The sequence below is a fragment of the Mytilus californianus genome, unplaced genomic scaffold (assembly GCF_021869535.1).
Source record: "Mytilus californianus isolate M0D057914Y unplaced genomic scaffold, xbMytCali1.0.p SCAF_5, whole genome shotgun sequence".
Taxonomy (NCBI): Eukaryota; Metazoa; Mollusca; class Bivalvia; order Mytilida; family Mytilidae; genus Mytilus; species Mytilus californianus.
Genome location: NW_026262701.1, coordinates 3466116 through 3486193, shown reverse-complemented (window position 1 = coordinate 3486193; position 20078 = coordinate 3466116). Strand labels below are relative to the sequence as shown.

Genomic DNA, 20078 nt, shown 5'->3' with positions numbered 1-20078 from the left:
GTTTTCGATCTATGAGTTTGACTGTCCCTCTGGTATCTTTCGTCCCTCTTTTATAGCTTACTATGCAGTATGGATTGTTCTTATTGTTGAAGGTGTGACCTATAGTTGTTAACTTCTACGTCAATTGGTCTCTGGTGGGGAGTTGTCTCATTGCCAATCATACCATACCTTCCTATTTTGTATTATCTATCTATGTAAAGTGTCGTTCATAGTTTCTCTCTTTTTAATATTTTTTCATACATCAACTTATTTCTCCTATCTTTCTTTCTTTTTCTTTTTTCTCTCTCTCTTTTTCTTTCTTTCTTTCTTATCGTTACCAAAACAAATATTCTGTATCTTTAAAATTAGTGAATATAATAATAGCTTCACATGCATTACATAGATGTGATGTTTTTGTGAGATGGTTTGCGTAAAATGAAATTATTTTCGCATAGATATCTGTAGTGCACTGTTTTTCTGCAGAAATAATTCAATCATGTCTTGTTTATTTCTAACTAGACAAACACGATATATTAAAGAAGTATGTGCTGCAGAAAATGTCAAGTATTTCACGTGTTGAATGTTATTGTAGTGCACACCAGTTGTGTCTAAAAAAATGTCAATGTTATTCAATATTTGTTTTTTTTTTGTCATATAACGTTGTTTGACATAAAATTGGATGGAAATTGAATATCCTGACTTTTTTACCACAAGTTTGGACATATACTAGTATAATAGTCCCAGTTTGGACCTAGGAAAATTTAATATTTACTGTTCAAAATTCAAGTACTTAAAAGATAATTTTTACGCCAATTAATCATGATTCTTCTGGTTTTTAACTCAATTTTAAATATTCCAAAAATAAATCCGTTAGGATAGTTAATCGCCGATCTTTTTTCCATTACACCCAGTAAGAATTGTATAACTGTTTGTTCAACAGAGACAATGACGTCGATCAATGAATTTGATAAGCTGACACAAAGTCCTAATCAAACATTATTGAACGTACCAAGTACTGTTGTTTTATGCAAAGTAGATTATAGATTATTGGTGTAAAAAGCGAGAGTATTTAAACTGATAAAGACTTTTTATACCCAACCGGGTTTACTTATTTATCACACACCTGAATGACACGTCTCCAAGGTGCGATACACAATTACCATATAATATGCATTCAAGTCGTCATGGCGCTTCTCACTCAGCCGGAATGAAACATTACTTCCGTTAAAACGTATTGTCAAATATTATTTAATTCTAATATTTTAAAGGTTTATTTGTAGTAGTGGTTTAAAGGAATTATGGCCGCAGCGGCCAAGACTAACCAGCCACCCACGGGACGTGCGGTAGCTAATTGTAATTTTGTAGCACAAGATCAGATTTGGTGAGTAAATTGTTAATTGATTAATTTCTTTAATTAAAACGTTTTATGTTTGATTAAAACAATAAAACGTACACGAGTCTTTTCCTGCCTCCATTGATTTACGTAAGATTAGGTAATTTTATCTTTTAAAGATCTTAATTTGTAACGGATAATATTTCCTGAATAAGCAGAACGTGTGATAATTTGTATAAATGATGAATTTAAGAACCTGAGCGATCTGATAAGATACTTGTATCAGTTTACACACTACTAATTGTGTTATTTAAACGTATAAATAGTATAACTAGTGTGTTGTTAAAAAAAAAAATTTTGCATCACTGCGATATGAATTGTTTTTAACTGACATACAATCAAATTTCAGCTGCATGTAAAGTTTTAATCTTTTTTTGAATCTGAAAAATCTCAATCTGTATACATGTAAATTCAATTGTTTTTTTTTTTTTATCTACCAATTAACTTTTGATTTGATTATTATGATATAGATACAGGCATTCAATTCATAATTACGTGGGGTATCACCTAACGCTGTCTGAAACATTTATGATGATAAAAATTTCTTTGATTTTTCAACAAGTATTTGCAGCTGATAAATTCAATCTATATTGTTTAATAAAGATCTTTTGTGAAAAAGTACTTATAAACATGTATGTTATAAGATTATTGTACTCTATTTTTGCATTAAAGGATTATCTCGTAGCTAATCAATACAATATGCGTGTGGTATCTACCCAATTTTACATTGGAATAAATAAATGATATATTTTTCTCTCTGTAACTAGGTTGTAATAACCTTCTGTTCTATTGTATAACTTGAATGAGAAGATATTTTATGAACAAATTGAAGTCATTTAAAAAAAAGTCGGAATCCTGTCGTTAGATTTGTTTTCAGAATTTTCACTGATTTCAAGTTAAATCTTTATTATAGCAAAACGAAGGCTTTGACAAATCTATGAACCTGCTGCATTGGCTATACACGTTAGGGTTATATTAGTGCGTGGAGTCAATGTTATTTTATCAAATTTTGTTGGTTGTTTTAGTCTTTAGTTTGTATTTCTATTTTCTTTTGGAGTTGGTTGTTGGTTTTTGGTATGAGCTGTTGTATTGTCCAATATTTTTGGGTAATTCCTGTAATCTTGTTTATGAATTTTTGTAGATTATTTTAGTTCTATTTAAAAAGTTATTATCCAGAATTTAAGATCTCTATGACAATTCATTACTGTGTTTAATATAACTAATTTTTTTTACAGGAAAGACCATGTTCACCATGAAATGACAGCCTCCAAAACGTGGCCGAATAGCTGGGGTTTCTTAACGACACCATACGGAGAAGTGAGTTTGAACAATAGAGTTAATTGGTGTTAAATTAACAATTGACGTAATTAACTTAAGCATTGGTTTACTAGAAGTGTTACATACTATGTAACTGACACACAATGTTACTTATTGTTCTGGCTTACCCTACAAGATATGATTTCTTTTATGTAAACGAAGAGAATTTACGATGATAGATGAATCTTTAAGAGCTGTTGCTTGACTGTGGATCTTAGAGATCACCTATCAATGAGAATTGATATGATATGAGTTCGTTTGTTTTGACCATTATCAACTAACACTCAAGACCCCCCCCCCCACTCGAAGTTGCCTATAGGTTCATACAAATGTTTAAATGCCAAAATGTTCCGAATATTTTGCCTCTATTCTACTTGAGTACTATTAGAAATACTGCCTTGTCTGTGGAGGTACATATACGTTGGTAAAGTTCTAGTTTATCTATTTTTCGAGCCTTACAATGGCCAACATGACGGTTGTCACATGTAAAGCAGGATCTGCTTACCCTTCTGGAGCACCTAAGATCATCCCCGGTGTTATGATCGGTCTCCTATTGTTCAGCCTTTAGTTTTGTATGTAGTGTTTTTATAGGCTTTTGTTTGTACTTTCGTCGTTTTTCATGTTTTTACCATGATTTTGTCTCTCTCTCTTCAACAACTACTATGTTTTTTGTATCTTTGACTTTAAAGTGTAATTTCAATTTAATAGAATATACTTGTTTGAGACATAGTGACTACAATCATGTAGTTATAATATATAAAATAATTAAGACGTATAGCTACTTTTTGTGGGAATTTACATGAAAAAGAAAATAACATGGCTTTGACATTGTTAGAACACAGCATGATAAGGGATTAACCAAATTCACTAAACAGTTAAATCAAATGTAATACGAAACTGATTATTATTCTAGTAATCGGCTTAAAATATAACAAATCGAAATGAAACTGTGCAACACGGTGAAAGTGAAAACTAAAACTCGTTTGAATTGGAAAGAGACTTACATTTTAATATAGTTACAAAAAGGGGGAATGTGGGATAATTGGTTACCCAACGTGAGAAATGACATCCAATTTGATTTAAAATTTCATTTTGAAAATGTAATTGAGCTAGTTTTTTTTTTCATTTTTCTTTGTTAGTATATTTAATTTAAATCTATGTATGTAGGTTCGTCAGTGTTGATTTTATTGGGTATTTAAATATGAAAATTTCGAGTACTAATCTAACAATGTATGTACACAAATTAAAAGTTCTCCCACCTTTTATTCAAACAAAAGATTGAGAATATTTTGAAGTTAAACTACAATTTAGATCGTATGTTATTTATGACCGTCAATAAAATGTACTAAACAAATTTAAAGTGGGCGTTTAGGATATGTATATAAATATGGCTTTAATAATTTGAGTTTCGTAACTTCAATATCTTTTTTGATACACTATGTGTTTGTTTGTTTTCTTGTACTGTGAGTTGCTTTCTCAACGACGTGTAATATCTGTACCAAGTCAGGACTAGGACATGTTTTCCAGTCGTTCAGTTGGTTGATAAAATCGAGTGTTTGGTTCTGTTAAGTTTTATAGACTTCCCCCCGTTTTCAATTTACAATGGAGTTCAGTATTTTTGTTTATTCATGTTTTACCGTATATTTACTCTAGGTCATATAAGATTTGTAATATAAGCAACATTGAAAAATCTAACCATAATTATCATTCTCTTAGGGAGGAGAGACCAACTATACTACTATTTGAATACCTTATTTCACCTTTTACTGAACGTAACAAAATACCAGATGACATATTTGTTATCAATAAACAATCCCGTTTTTACTTTCTAAAACGATATTTTGGTCGGTATGTTTGGGTCGGTGTGTTTTTTGGGTTATTTTTGGGGTGGTATGTAGGGGTGGTATGTTTCGAAAAAAAATTATGCTAGTTGTTCATGAAACAATCCAAAGGAAACGCCAAAAATTCCAGTGGAATTGAATTAAAAATTCTTGAAAATATAATGATAGTATTCGGTTAGAAAATATTGATACTATACTGCAAATTTAAGGCGGCCATTAGCAACATTCATATCATCTTAAAATATTTGGTCAATAACGCAATGAATAAGAGCAAATCACAAATAGGAAAAGCACGTGATATTATTAATAACTGTTAACGCAGCCATTAATAACAGTTAGCGACACCATTAATAACTGTTAATGGTACCATTAATAACAGTTGACGACATCATTAATAACAGTTAACGACACCATTAATAACTGTTAACGGCACCAATAATAACAGTTGACGACACCATTAATAACTGTTATTTCATATCGGTTAAGAATTAGCTTCTCTTATTGGATAACAAGGGGCCACATGACATTCTTTATTCTTTAGTTAAAAGTTCCATCGGTCTTTAACAGAAAAAAACGGATCAGAAAACCGGCCTTTTACATGTTAATGACCAGTGGGGCGTGGTTTCTCTGTTTAGAGTGATGTCACTTTTAAATTGAAGTTGTTGAATTGTTTATCATATGTTTTCGTTAATTATAAAATTATAGAAAAGTTTATTTTTGTATTCATATTCTGAAAAATTCCACTTAAATGAATAGCAGTGACTTATAGTTATCACTATGACTGGTCTTCACCCTTTCCTATAGAAATCTTACAATAACTCGAGTTTGCTTTGAACAATTTGAATTTATGAGAACTTTAAAAAACATGGTTCCTCAATGAAATAAACATAATAGTTATTGAAGAACTGGTCATTATCGTGATACATGTACTGCCCGTATGACAGTCTATGTATCACGATAATGACCAGTTTTTCCATAACTATTATATAACGGTACTAATTGTACTGCATCAGATGCGCATTACGACAATTCCTTCTCTTAAAATTACTTTGATTCCCATTACGTGATGAGTTGAATGTTTTCGCTGCATTAACTGCAGACCGTCATATTTAAACAAAAAGTGAAATCCTGTTCAATATTTTTGTCAGCTTTATTATTATTCAGCCCATATTATTTATTATTCAATTTATTGTAACCCATATAATATAACATTCTTTAATAATATGAACTTGTAATATCTTTCAAGTAGCAATGTTTTTGTTGTCAATAAAACCATGTTCCTTCGTTTTTATTATACACACAATTTTAAAGAAGATTTTGATAAAAAGTCATTATCATGCGTATACAACACAATAATTCTATACTGGTAATTAACATTTATAGATATAGGTATGTCTGTTGAAATAAGTTATGGACCACTTCATTTCAAATTATTTTAGTCAGATTAAAGATAACTTTTAAAAATACTTTACCAGTTTATTGTCATTCAAATTTAAGATTCAATCAAAATACTGCGCCAAGTTAGAGACATTTATAAGTATATAAATGTACTAATCTAACTTTCCAATGTTCATTATGTACTATATATGACCCGGAACTCAGTTTGGCAAAGTGTAACGAAAGAAAATATATCGATTATCAGTTAACAAGTTACATAGTTCATACTTTGTATTATATTGCTATTTTCATTCATATTTTTAGATACGTGCACTCCTGGATTGAATAACATGTACTTGTTTGCCTTGCCAATACTTAACAGTACATGTACTATATAATTATATTTATTCATTTCCAGCTATATATAATTTCAACGTTTTAAGGTTAAACTTAATTATTCATAAACGCTCCTGAAACATTTCAGGAGAGGCTGTTAGTGTTGGCTTTCATTGAATAGAGCCATTTTACTCTCCGCTATCCAATCTTTTTTTTACACTGAATTATAAGCATTAGTGTGTCTCTTATCTTTGGCCATTATCGGTGTTATCTTTTTGTAGGCTCTCCGAAAATATTCAAGAGCATAACATTATAATGTAGTTTCTCCTTGCGTTTGTCAAAAGGTCAAATGTTAAGGTCAAGTTAGTAAAAATAGAAAAAAAAGTGAACAATGGTTTCCGGATGGTAACTAAGGTGTTCCTTTGCCTGATTATAATGAAACTCATACAGATGAAAGATATAAGGGAGTCGATGAGTCCTAGTGATTATGAGTCCAAAAGGTTAAAGGTCATGGTTACAGCAATTAAAAATAGAAAAAAATGAGCAATGGTTTCTGGATGTCAATCGTTGACAATATTTTCAAATGTTAACTAAATTGGGCAGCACAACAAAGACATTACACACGACTCATATAAAAAGCAAATATTTGCTTTGTCTGGCCAAGCGTACTATTTGCACCATTTAAATTTAGGTATATCCCAGTTTTCCCCTTTTCTATGAATACATGTGGTTTTCAACTTGTTATTTTGTTGTTGCTTTATTGGTTTGTTTGTTTACAGTGTAGGCATTTTTTTCAAGATTTTTTGTTACTGATTTTGTTTTTATTTTCACAGCTTGTAAAAGATGACATTCCCAAGAAAGAGAAAAGAGAACCAGTAGATGTTTTACAAATCCGACCTGTTACCCCTATAGAGGAATATATCAAGGTGGAACCATCACCACATCCGTTTCCCAAGACAACATCACAAACAGTTGGATGGCGATCCACATCTAAAATACATGCGCTAGAAAAATATGGCAAATATGCAAAACCGAAAGGAGGACTTGTTAGACAGCTCAACTGGCCAACAGAGGCAATTGATTAATTCTAAACGGTGCTATTTGTTAATTATTTTTATGTAAATTTTTATTCACAAGTCTTTTGAAAGAGTAATTTATGTTTAAAATCAGTATTACATGTCTGTTTTGAAGGCACTAGTCTGATTTTGTTTAAGACAGACGTGGTTGTAATTTTTTTTATTGAATCCTGTGCTTAATTGTTTTCAGTTTTACCACGTGGAATATTTTTCCTCGAAATCTGATACAAACCATCTAAGCAGACCAAGAAAAAGGTGCATAAATCTGAATTTCTGCTGTTATACCATGCAATTGCTAATTAACAGTTCGACATGTTGCTGTGAATATTGTTATACAATGTGCAATAATTTTGTAAACATGTAAGAAATGCATTTTTAGAATTATATTTTTGTAATTATTAATACTTTCTAATATATACTTATGTAAGGAGTAATATTACATAATTTCTGCTCAATATTTGTATATTTCCACTAACAGTATTGGATCTATAGTCAGTATTTTACTTTGTAAGGCATTTTAGATATGATGTTTCAGTTATGCACATTATTGATTCGTTGGTAATAAAGTATGATGATCAATATGCCTGTAATGTTCTTTATCAAACACAAAATGTACTACAACAAATTACCCAAACAAAAAAGAAATAATCGAAATTGAAAAACTAATGGAAATAAAATTCGTATTGAGGAAACAAATACTGGTAATTAATTAGAAAGAAAATCATACGTAATAACATGGTTGTTTGCTGTTCCTGTAATCAGATGAAACAGCGGAAGAATTAAATGGTGTAATTGTTCATGGTGCAGTGGTATTATTCCGATATTTGGTCTCGTTTATGATCATTATTATTATATGGGCTTTTGAAGCCGTTTAATGGTTCGGTATATTTTACATCATATTGCCATTAAATATATATCAAAAGACCAGATTTAAAAGACAAATATGGGAGTGAAAACAAATGGAATCGCTAAAACTACAGTTGCAGTGAGTCCAGGTGTGTCTTTTTATCCCCTACAGACAAAAATAACAGTTAAAAATGAAGGGAAAACCAACTGGATATTGTATAGTTTTCAACACTGAGAGCTCGCATGTGTCTTCCCCAAGTCAGGACCCTGTAATTCAGTGGCTGGCGTTGGTAGCTGGCAGTCATTGTGTTTTCTGGTTTTGTCATGTCGGGCCTTCTTTAGATACACCATCCTATATATACATATCCACAGATAAGACAATGATTTGACAGCAATGACAAAGAATATTAGTACATGTAACTTACAAATTAAGAAATGGTTAAGAAACGTTGGTTCCAACTCAGTCAGGTAAAGTTGACCTTGTGTGCATTTGGCCATACTTTTTTTATTTCCTTTATGGTCATATAGTACGAAAGCCTATTAGGGTCACAAAAAAAAATATTTATCGCGTAAAATTATCGCGTAATTACGAGATAATTATCGCGTAATTACGAGATAATTATCGCGTAATTACGAGAAAACTATCGCGTAATTACGAGATAATCATTTTTTTATCTCGTAATTACGAGATAATCATTTTTATACGCCCGTTTACGGGACGTATTATGGTATACCGTTGTCCGTCTGTCTGTCTGTCCGTCCGTCGTCAACATGTCGGACATTAACTCAAAAAACGCTTTAACTAATTTGCATAAAACTTTGGTGAATTGCTTATGTCTATTGGTGTGAGCTCCCTTTCGTTTTTTATAAATTTTAGATTTTACGTTTCCGAGTTATGGGGTTTTATTCATAAAAAGGGGGATTTTCGGACAAAAAATAAAAAAATGCTTTCAGCAGTTCTTATAAAACTTTGGTGAATTGTTTATATCTATTGATATAAGCTCTGTTTAGAATTTAAAAAAATTTTCATTTATCATTTCTGAGTTATTGGGTTTTATTCATTAAAAAAAGGGAGATTTTCCAGTTTTCGGACAATAACTCAAGAATGCTTTTACCAACTTGCAAGAAATTGTGGTGAATTGTTTATATCTATTGACATGAGCTCCCTTTCGATTTTTATATATTTTAGATTTTACGTTTCCGAGTTACAGGGTTTATTCATAAAAAAAGGGGGATTTTCCAGTTTTCGGACAATAACTCAAAAATGCTGTAAGGAATTCTCATGAAACTTTGGTGAATAGTTTATATCTATTGATGTAAGCTCCCTTTACATTTTCATAAATTTTCTAATATGACATTGAGAATTAATTGAACTTTATTTGTTTATAGTCTGACAACAGATTTACTAAGTATTGCGCAACAGCACAGTGTATTGCACAACAGCTTGAAATCTTTAATTGAATATAAATTCAATTCATATAACCAATTTCAAGTTCTTTGACTACATTTATTCAGAAACCTATAATATGTCAAATATTTAATTACAATCCAAATTCAGACCTGTATCAAGCTTGAATATTGTGTCCATTTTTGCCCCAACTGTTCAGGGTTGCACCTCTGCGGGCGTATCCAGCTGCGCTCAGCGAAGCAGTTTATTTTATCTCGTAATTACGCGATAGTTTTCTCGTAATTACGCGATACTTTTCTCGTAATAACGCGATGATTATCTCGTAATTACGAGTTAAAAATGATTATCCCGTAATTACGCGATAGTTTTCTCGTAATTACGCGATAATTATCTCGTAATTACGAGATAAAAAACTTCTTATCTCGTAATTACGCGATAGTTTTCTCGTAATTACGCGATGATTATGTCGTTTTCTCGTAATTACGCGATAATTATCTTAAAAAATGATTATTTCGTAATTACGCGATAGTTTTCTCATAATTACGCGATAATTATCTCGTAATTACGCGATAAATATTTTTTTTTTTGTGACCCTAATAGGCTTTCGTAATATAGCGCCCCAGATATTCATTTTTTTTTTCATCTTGTCGTTCAATATTATGAGTTTGAGCATTTTCAAAGAAGGCAAACACAGAAAAGCGATCGGTCGCATCAAATTCAAAAATTGTTATTTTCATATAACAAAGTATTGAAATCATTTACAGTATATACTCTTTCTGAGACGACATCGTTCAAGTAAACTATATGTTTAACTGTGTATAAACTGTATAGTGGCTATATAAACATAATATAATGTGGAATAATCTGAAGTGGCAGTTGTTCGTTAAGTTAAAATAGTATTATATTGTCATTATATATACATCACATGCATTGTGGGTATTAGTTTACCGAAGTAGATGTTTGTGTTTTGTATTGACAACCACTGAGCACTTGCCTTCATGATACTTTATCATCAAGTGTCTATATTATTTACCTTACTAGACGAGTATACCAGATCGAATATATGATTTGACATCCAAAATTTAACACGTTCAATAACTCTGAATATTAACAGACTTTCATCCTCCTACTTCTAGTTTTAAAATCTCGTAGGACTACTTGAAAGTAGACCAGAAACAAAGCTTAAGCAACACGTAACATCAAAGAGTAAAACTTTTTTTGAATAAAAAACACTAGCTGTTAACAAATTTTGACGACCGCTTATGATAGCAAATCGATCCCTAAATAACAATATTAATTCGTATCAACGTTTATAGTACGGATGTGACTTTTAACTCGTAGGATTCCCCTTTATTTTAGACGAACTGTCTGCGTTGGATAACATGTTACTGCGGACTGTCTGCGTTGGATAACATGTGTTACTGCAAACTGTCTGCGTTGGATAACGTGTGTTACTGCGAACTGTCTGCGTTAGATAAAATGTGTTACTGCGGACTGTTTGCGTTGGATAACATGTGTTACTGCGGACTGTCTGCGTTGGATATCACGTGTTACTGTGGACTGTCTGCTTTGGATAACATGTGTTACTGGTGACTGTTACATTGTAATTCCCACTGGAAATCACAGCTCATCGTTAAGTTCTATCTAGTAGAAAGCAGGGTCCTGTGGTTCATATCATAAATGGTTATTTTTCTGTTATGATCGAAATTTTACCCGCTACATGGACATAAAACATTAAATCATCCAGGGATCCAAACCGTTCCGTTATCATAGAAGTAACATGGATGTTTTGCAGTCATTAAAAGTAGAAAAAGCCAGGAGATACCACGGACACAATCATAATAACATTAACGATACCAATTCTACCGCACCAGATGCGCATTTCGACAATCAATGTCTCTTCAGTGATGCTCGAGGCCAAATTATTTTCTAAAGATAGATGGACAACACCATGACAAAAACTATTGAAAAACGAAAGCAAAGTTTTACAATAGCCAATGACCGAACCCCACATGTTTTCAACCATTTAAAAAATAAATGTCAGTGCTATCAGTAGACACAATCAAATAAGTCAACCTTTAGTTTGTCAAACAATTATCTTGTAATCAAGCAAAGACCACGAGACTATTGTTCAATCTACCCCAATAATCAAAAGATAACATTATATTCTATATACTAGAAGTATTCGCAAAATATTCGCACAATTAAAGGTACACCAAAAATAGTGTCTGTTAAATAATAAATCTCAATAATAATAACTGATAACATTATATATATACGGGTTGTTAAGTAGGTAATCTATTATCATATATTGAATTTTCTTATGACAATCTCTGAGGTAAATTTAAAAATGATTACTAAATTATTCGGTCAGCAAAATTGACAAATATCAGTTTTTTCAGTCCATACACTTATATTGGTCACATGTTCAGTATAGTAATATGTTGTGAATCATTGTCTAGTTTTAGCAACCGTGGTTATATTTTCACTGATAATTGAACGTCATTATTATATCGTCACTTCGTGCATTCAAAATGTATGCACAATTGTAGTGGTGCTCCGTAAATTTAAGTGAAAATTACTTCTATCAAATTCGGTTATTTTATGTATCAATTTGCAATTGGTACATCATAACAGTCTAATGATCATTCAATCGTAAAATCTGTCAAAATGAGTCGATCTTTATACTTTGGATTGAAATATGCCTGGGTGGCCCAAAATGTTCTCGCCTTCTAAAATGTGCACCCTCTCCAAAATACTCTAGGTACGGACGGCTTTACACCTTACTTTGCATATTAGTCTAAAATTATCAACTCAACACAATCACATACAGTTTTTTGTGAAACCACCAACGAACATAATTCAACATTTATGAAAGAGTAGTTATACTGTAAATAGAATATATCTGTAATTATATCAAGTGTCACGACTTTAAATAGGTACTCTAAAATGGATTATCACTGGTTAAATTGTTATCGACCAACACATATCAAATACTACCCTTTAACGACTTTGGCTAATGCGTTAAATCTAAAGTCTTTTACGACCTGTCCTTCAATAATTCTGTATAACAGTTGTGTATTTACCTATAGATATAGAAAAATGAATTGAATTGTTCCATTGAGTATGGGCACGTGATTGGTAGATTTTATTCTAACGAACGTTATATCTTTTACTGTGTTTCATTTTATTGAAAATATAGGAAGACTAGGTTGCATCTACAAAAACTCATGAAAGTTACCATGGAAAGGGGGGGAGGTTTAGCTAGCTATAAAACCAGGTTTTACCCTTCATTTTCTTCGGAAAATGCCTGAACCAAGTCAGAAATATGAGTTGTTTTTCATTCGTTCCTTTGGTTGATAACGTTTGATTTTTTTCAGTTTATGGACTTCCCCTTTTTGAATTTACCTTGGAATATTTTTGCTAAACTTTTTTTTTTATACCAGACTGATACTTTTGTACGCTAGACTAGCGTTTCTCCTACGAAAAACTTACCAGTGACGCTCGAATCAAAAACGTCAAAAAGCAAAATAAAGTGCGAAATTGAAAAGCCTTGAGGAAGTTAGAAAATGATCGACTTAAAACATAAGGGTATCTAAAAATCATACAACAGACAAAAAATATCACAAATAACTTACATAATGATATGTTGTAACAGACTAAAAGGAATACAAACTGATAGATTAATGCTACCTAACGAATTTCGTTTTTTTTCGGGTTATATTTTTACACAAGAATGTAGGCGTATAAAAGTATTTATTCCCTGTTACACTGTGTTAGCAGGTACAAATCAAATATACGCAATCATTAGCAAATTTTACAACAACAATTTTTTTCAATTATTAACATTTATCACTAGGCACAATCTCATGTTTTTTCTTCAATTCAACCTTCTTTATGTTAGAGCATTATCTTGTTATCCACTAAATACGACGCGAATATTGTTTGATATACCCTTCTGTTCAACAGATAATACACCAGGTCTCACACAATCCAACTATATACCAAGACTCGCACAATTAAACTACACAGACTCTTTGAATCTTTATATTCAAGTACTAATAATTATTCGGATATTATTTATATCTGGTGTAATAAGTCGATAATATATATTATCAGATATCAGTTAATTACCAGTTAAATATTAATTTAATAATATACTGTTCAGTGGGTACACTAGACGGATATATGGTTTTCATTCCTAGACCGAGTATAAGTACTTGTGGTAAAAACATTAACGGCACAAGATGCGCATGTCCACAATATATGTCTCTTCAGAGATGTTCGAGGCCAACATATTTGAAAGTCCTAACTTTATACAAACGTTGAAGGGGATTCTAAAACGAAACGAAATTCAAATGAAGCTGACATGTCATTATAATAATTTTTTTATCTAAAAGAAATGGAATAACACTTTTTACATTTTGTGCGTCAGAAGCTCTTTTCTGGACATTACTTTCATCAGGACGTCCAAAGCCAAACATTTGAAAACCTACGATTTATAAGTACCGACAAATGTGACCAAAAGGCACTTACACATAATAGCCAAATCCCTGTAAGGTCAAATTGGCATGAGGAATTTAGAACCTCTGTTAACTGTTTACCTTCAATGATCAAAGTAAACGCAAAATAATTTATTTGATGAACTTTTAACGAATTTCGTCACAACTCCGGCCGATTCCATACCCCCAGATGGAGAAAAGTGGAGTCACCCGAGGTAAGCCGATTGCTTTTAACGACATTCGGACAGAATATATGTATTTCATTTAAAGTGAGACATCAATAAATAGATCAATTTAACAAAACTTTAAATGGGTACAGTAAAGTGATTTATGGCTTGCTTAATTGTTATCGATCAACAAGTATGAAAATATTATCCTTGGATGACTTAAGGCTAATGGGTTTCAGTTCTATAGTTGATTCCATTACGACTTGCCCTTTAACTATCACATAATAGTTACACATTCAACTTAAAATGAAGGAATTCATAATTTAATCAATGCAATTGGCTTGGGACATTTTATTTCAAGGGAATCTAATGCATTCATGAATAGTTACTGATATTGGGAAACGGTTTGTGAGACAACAATTCAACAACACAGCTGGAAAAGGAATATATAGAACAAGATCTCAGAAGGGATGAAAAGTTTAGAACAAGAACGTTGTCTATAGGTTCTACTAAGTTAAAAAGATAACATTCGAACAGTAAACAAGAGCTTAGAGTTAGAATCTTCATGGAATGTACGAAAAGCCATAGATTCAACTCCCTTTTCTGGAAGTTGATATCAAAGACGGAACCAGAGTTCTCTGTCGTGATATGTTCTTACTGACATTCTGGAAAAAAATTAAAAAAAATAAACTTAAATGTTTGAAATCTTACCAACCAAAAGTACTTATAGTTCTTAAAATAGCTCCAAAACCTTTCGTGTGTCGCAGTCTTTTGTCTTTTTTGTGGACTTGTTTGTTTTTTCTTCGTTTTACGTTTTTTTTTGCTATAATGTTGTCAGTAATTCTTCGACTTATGAGATGTAAATGTCTCTTTGGTATTTTCCGCCTCTTCATGTATAGTAGACGTACAACACATTTAGACTAAATAAATTCATCAAATATACAAGGATTAAGATTTTGTACGCCAGACGCGCGTTACGTCTACACAAGACTCATCAGTGATGATCGAATCAAAAAAGTTGAAAAGGCAAAATGAAGTACAAAGTTGAAGAGCAACCAAAACTTTGAATATTATTAATCAAACTTCTAATGAATCAACATGGTCCCATTTTCGGTCAGTGCACAAGTCTGTTTAGCATTATAGCTGATATTCATGGGGTCTCGGTACTCATTCAGTCTGAAATATATCTCGGATCATTTAAACTATGCTTGCTTTGGCGAAACTGGGACATTTACTATGATCTTGCAGTTTTTTACTGTTACATTTAAAAAAAAGAGAAACATGAAAGAGTGAATAAGGGAATACGTATTCATATAACCCATCCAGTATATGCTCATTGCATCTTCTGCAATCATTGATGAATCCAAAGTTTTAGACAAAAACATTGGAAGTATGTAATTCAAACTGTTTGGAAACAAGACAATGCTTGTAAAACAATAACGTAGAATCGCTGCTACGAACACTGACTGATGCCCTTTACTCTGTCCAAAGCAAAGTTGAAAGTATCTGCCGGAAATGTGCATTAAAACTATTAGTACAGAAAGTTTTCCAGTGGGAGGGAAGCACTAGCACCAGAGAGGTGAGAAATGTTTTTCTTAAATAAAAATATTTTTTTTTAGAATGAATGATCTCTGATTTTTTCCAGGAAATGAGAAAACATAAGAACTGGTCCCCAGGAAGAGTTTTATGACCTATTGAGTCAAGGCTTTTGGGGTTTATATAGCATAACTTCTTTATAGGCAATCGCAGAATTGTAGAAAAAAAAAACAATTGGATGTTGAAAGCATGAGAATGAAAATGTTGGCAGGTCTAACACAAGTGCTTTGACTTGAAACACCGTGTTGTTAAAGATAAAACGAAGGTAGTTCCTGGTGGTGTGGGAAATAAGAATGTGTAAATAAACAAAGCATGCAAAGGGTCTGATGAATGTGGATGAATTATTATACATATATTAACTGAAATGAGAAAAGGAGGCTTCATGACTTGAGTTAACTTCGATCAAATTATTTACATCACCCTTCATTCGGTGTGTTTTCTTTTCATGTTTTAAAATTGATATATTCTTAACTAACATATAGTGTAGATTTGTAAGCGGTAGTTCAATTTAGACTGCTAATAACGACCTGTTTTCCCTGCAAGAAAAATGTTCATTTCACAAAAAAGAGGTAAGTGACCTCTAATCAATATGAATCTGAACGGCAAACTTTTTGGCAAAGGCAACCAAACAATGTTGTCAGTCAGATAGGACTTTTTAGGGAATTTTGAAATTCTAAAAATCTAGATTTCAATAACATATTCCATCGCTCAGAACCATGATAAAAATGAGAAGCAGATCTCAGCTTTAACTAAAACCTATGAAGTACTACGAAGAAGTCGCTTATGCCTAGCCCAAAACTGATGGAGAGAGCACAAGAACATCAAAAGATATAGATCCGAACAGATAAGAAATAGACTTATAACAGGTAGGGAATAACCTTTCAATCTTAAAAAATAAGATATCTTTAGTTTCAAAATGGATAAAAAAAAAGACTTGCTAGACTTATTCCTCAAGTACAGTTACTGATACCACGACAGAAGGATCAGTATTAATTTCAGGACCTCTCTAAGATCCGTTATAAAGACATTATTGAATTGAAGAAGGATCAGTGACTTCAGTTGTCGATGCCTTGAAAGTAGAAGGATCTTCAATTTCCTTGTGCAACAGAAAAGCATCTTCTCAACTCTCCGGAGGAACAGACACTCTTCTTTCTTCTCTTTCGTTTCATCCACAAAGCAAGTCATAGAAACAAAAAAAGTTGCCCTTTCTTCTAGGAGAGAAAAAAACAGCTAGATAGATAACTGAAATGTTAAAAAAGAGGTGCCAAAACTATTAGGATCACAGAAGAATAACCTTGTAACCGTTTATGTATATGAATTTAGAGCTTATGAAAAAAGATTGAAGATACCAAATGGACATTAAAAACACATACTAGTAATCCAAAGAGAAACTGACCACACCCTGGCAAAATACGTAAATCAACCAAAAGGAAAACAACAGTTACTTTTCACAAGATATATCCACAGCACACTTTAGGAGTTGTAAGTGTACTGTCAATATTTTGGGTCATATACATATTTAGGAACTTTTCCAAGAGGTCCGTGCAAATATATTTTGGATTTTGTTTTGCCAAAAGATCTGCGCATACATGTAGTTGAATAGTCTTCTAAAATGATGGCTACACATTCAAAGCGGTTGGACTTATTGTAAATGGATTTGACTCGAAAGTTTAGAATATAATATTGCATATATCTTAATCTCGGTTTACTCTTTGGTAGACGATGTCTTAAATGTTTGCCATGAATAGTCTGCAATAGCAATTTGAATCATTGAAATTTTACGTGATGTGCTTATGGACATATGGGGAAATTATTGCAAAAATTCCGTAAGCAATATTCCACTGGATTTCAAACATTTTCTGTATTTAATCCCGTGACTAGATGGAATAAATTCAGGAGCAATAGTCATGCCGTTTAATAATAAAACTCCTTGTTAAAAACAAGAATTGCCATAATGAAATTAAATGTTCACATGGTTTTCTTAACGAAAATACGGTGATCAATTCTGGGAATAACGACGATACAGCGGACTGGGTATCGTTAGGGACAAGCTTTTTCTGCTTTATTTATATGATGTTTTTGTTATTTTACTCTTATAGCTTGAGAACTGTTCGACATTGTTTTTCAAAATTCAATATTGGACAAATGGATTACCAATGTCAAATTTGAGTTTGACGATTTATCCGAGTTTGCTGTAGTTTGGCAGTCTCGTGGTTTAAAAGAATTGATAAAAAAATGTAATCATGAGTGATCATTGTTAAATTCCGTAAATCGAAGAAAAGTGAGAAAAAAATGTATGTTTTCAAACATATGTATGTTCGATTCATAATGTTTATTTTTAAATTATTTTATTTGAAGGTGACCGATGTTCAGAAAAGAGATTTAATCGAATGAATTTGTACATATGGCATATAACTTCGTCTTTTTTTTTCATTGAGAAGCGCTTTTGGCGAACTAATAACTTCCCGTACTGTAATTTCCAAAAAAAATGAAAGTTATTGTACGTTATGACGACACTGAATAGAAGCTGTAGTACATGCTGGCTCCTTAACACACATCTTTACAATTTTTAGAACAGATGCTGTCATAGGCAAACACATGAAACCATGGCACAACACACTACATATAAAACTAAAGACTGAGCAAAACGAAACATACTAAAATTCTGGGGAGATCCAGAAGAGCAATATTTGGGTCAAGTCAGATATGTACGTCCTTGGTCAGATATTTGGATCAGCAATGATTTGGTCTTTGTTCTCGGATTGTGGAAATTGTAGGTAATTACGGCCACTGAATCGATACCTCTGCTTGTGGACTGTAAGTCTCGAGGGTGTCATCAGCTCAGTAGTCAGTACTTTGCAATTTGCTGCCTTAAATTTTTTGAAATTATTTTAAATGAAAGGAATATATACCCTTCATTCAAAGCTCTGATTCCTTGTCCAGATCTGGTTATACCATTGGTCCTTTTTGAATGTGTCAACTCTTAAAATGTACCGTTCATGTTATATAAACAATTGATATGATATAATATGAATCTCCATTTTAGGGTCAAGTACAACAGATCAATGATAGAAATAATTACGGTTGACATACTTGGGGAGGCCTGCTACGAATGATTCTGACAACAAAGGTAGGCGTGTTATACACCATCGTGTAGATAAATCAATTTAGATTTACGACATAAACAAGTTTCAGTGGGATTTACAACCGTCAAATCGAAATATAACGAAAGTTCGCGACCGGGTGACATTTTAAAAAATGCGAGTTAAGTACCTTGTGTTATATTAAGGTTTATAGGGGAAAAAATTCTGAGACAAGTGCCTGTGGTCTTTGGCCAGATATTTAAATCCTCAATAATTCGGCCTTTGTTCTCCGATTGTAGAAATTATAAATTATTCATGTGAAAGCTATCTTCTCGATGAGCAACAACAAAAGGCCATACATTTACTTGGAGATGAATTTTACATTATTAATATATTATCTTCATTATTATCGTCATTCTGTAAAGCTTGGAGGAAAACGAATCGCTACAATGAAAACCAAAGATTAAGCAAAATCAACCAACAGCAAAAATCCTCAATAGGCTAAAAGATTAAAAAAGGATAAGAAGTTACTACGGTATTCCATTACATCAGATAAGGTGTTTCGGCTTACTTTCATTGCCTCTCCGAAATTATTATACTAGAAAACATTTTCTTAATGCATTATACATGTTACGGACTTCAGTAATTTCGATATAAATTAATCCAGTGCATTTCTTGGTTTTAATTTATTTTGTGGTTAACTGTATATAATTAAAGATTATAACATGTCCTTTTCCATATCGGCCCTAGTATCATCCCGAGACTCACATATCAGTCCAAGGCGCTAGCCGAGGGCTCATATGGGTCGAGGGATGATACCAAGGCTCATATGGAAAAGGACATGTTATAATCTATTTATCACATATTATACAAATGCTTAAATAAGTAGAATACATTTTTGTAATTCCAACTGGCAAGATAATACATTTTTGTCCGCCACTAAAATAAGTTTATTATCAAGAAGCTTAAAACTATTGTCCTTGAATATTATTATGCCAATGTCAGATTTTTTTTTTTATTTAATGTCTACAATTGTTTGGTGTGTTTGAGATTTTCATTTTGCCATTTGATAATGAGCTTTCCGTTTCCACATTACAGAGTGAAAATGTTCCATAAAAACCAAGCCAATACCAAAGCCCTTTGTAACACAGATCCTT

At 32.2% G+C, this 20078-nt stretch overlaps 1 protein-coding gene across 1 annotated transcript; it reads left to right on the top strand.

Moving 5' to 3' along the window:
- The first annotated feature begins 1111 nt into the window (after positions 1–1111).
- On the top strand, positions 1112–7898 carry LOC127700866 (uncharacterized protein C20orf85-like). Its single transcript, XM_052204563.1, has 3 exons — positions 1112–1360; positions 2608–2689; positions 7077–7898. Exons 1-3 carry the CDS (start codon positions 1278–1280, stop codon positions 7326–7328), a joined length of 417 nt encoding a protein of 138 aa, XP_052060523.1. The 5' UTR covers positions 1112–1277; the 3' UTR covers positions 7329–7898.
- Positions 7899–20078: the final 12180 nt, after the last annotated feature.

Bases quoted from the DNA above. Each gene is read 5' to 3' on its own strand.
- LOC127700866 (XM_052204563.1), top strand. From the start codon at position 1,278: ATGGCCGCAGCGGCCAAGACTAACCAGCCACCCACGGGACGTGCGGTA. The intron at 1,361-2,607 runs GTGAGTAAATTG...TTTTTTTTACAG, and splicing joins GTAGCACAAGATCAGATTTG to GAAAGACCATGTTCACCATG. The intron at 2,690-7,076 runs GTGAGTTTGAAC...TTATTTTCACAG, and splicing joins TAACGACACCATACGGAGAA to CTTGTAAAAGATGACATTCC.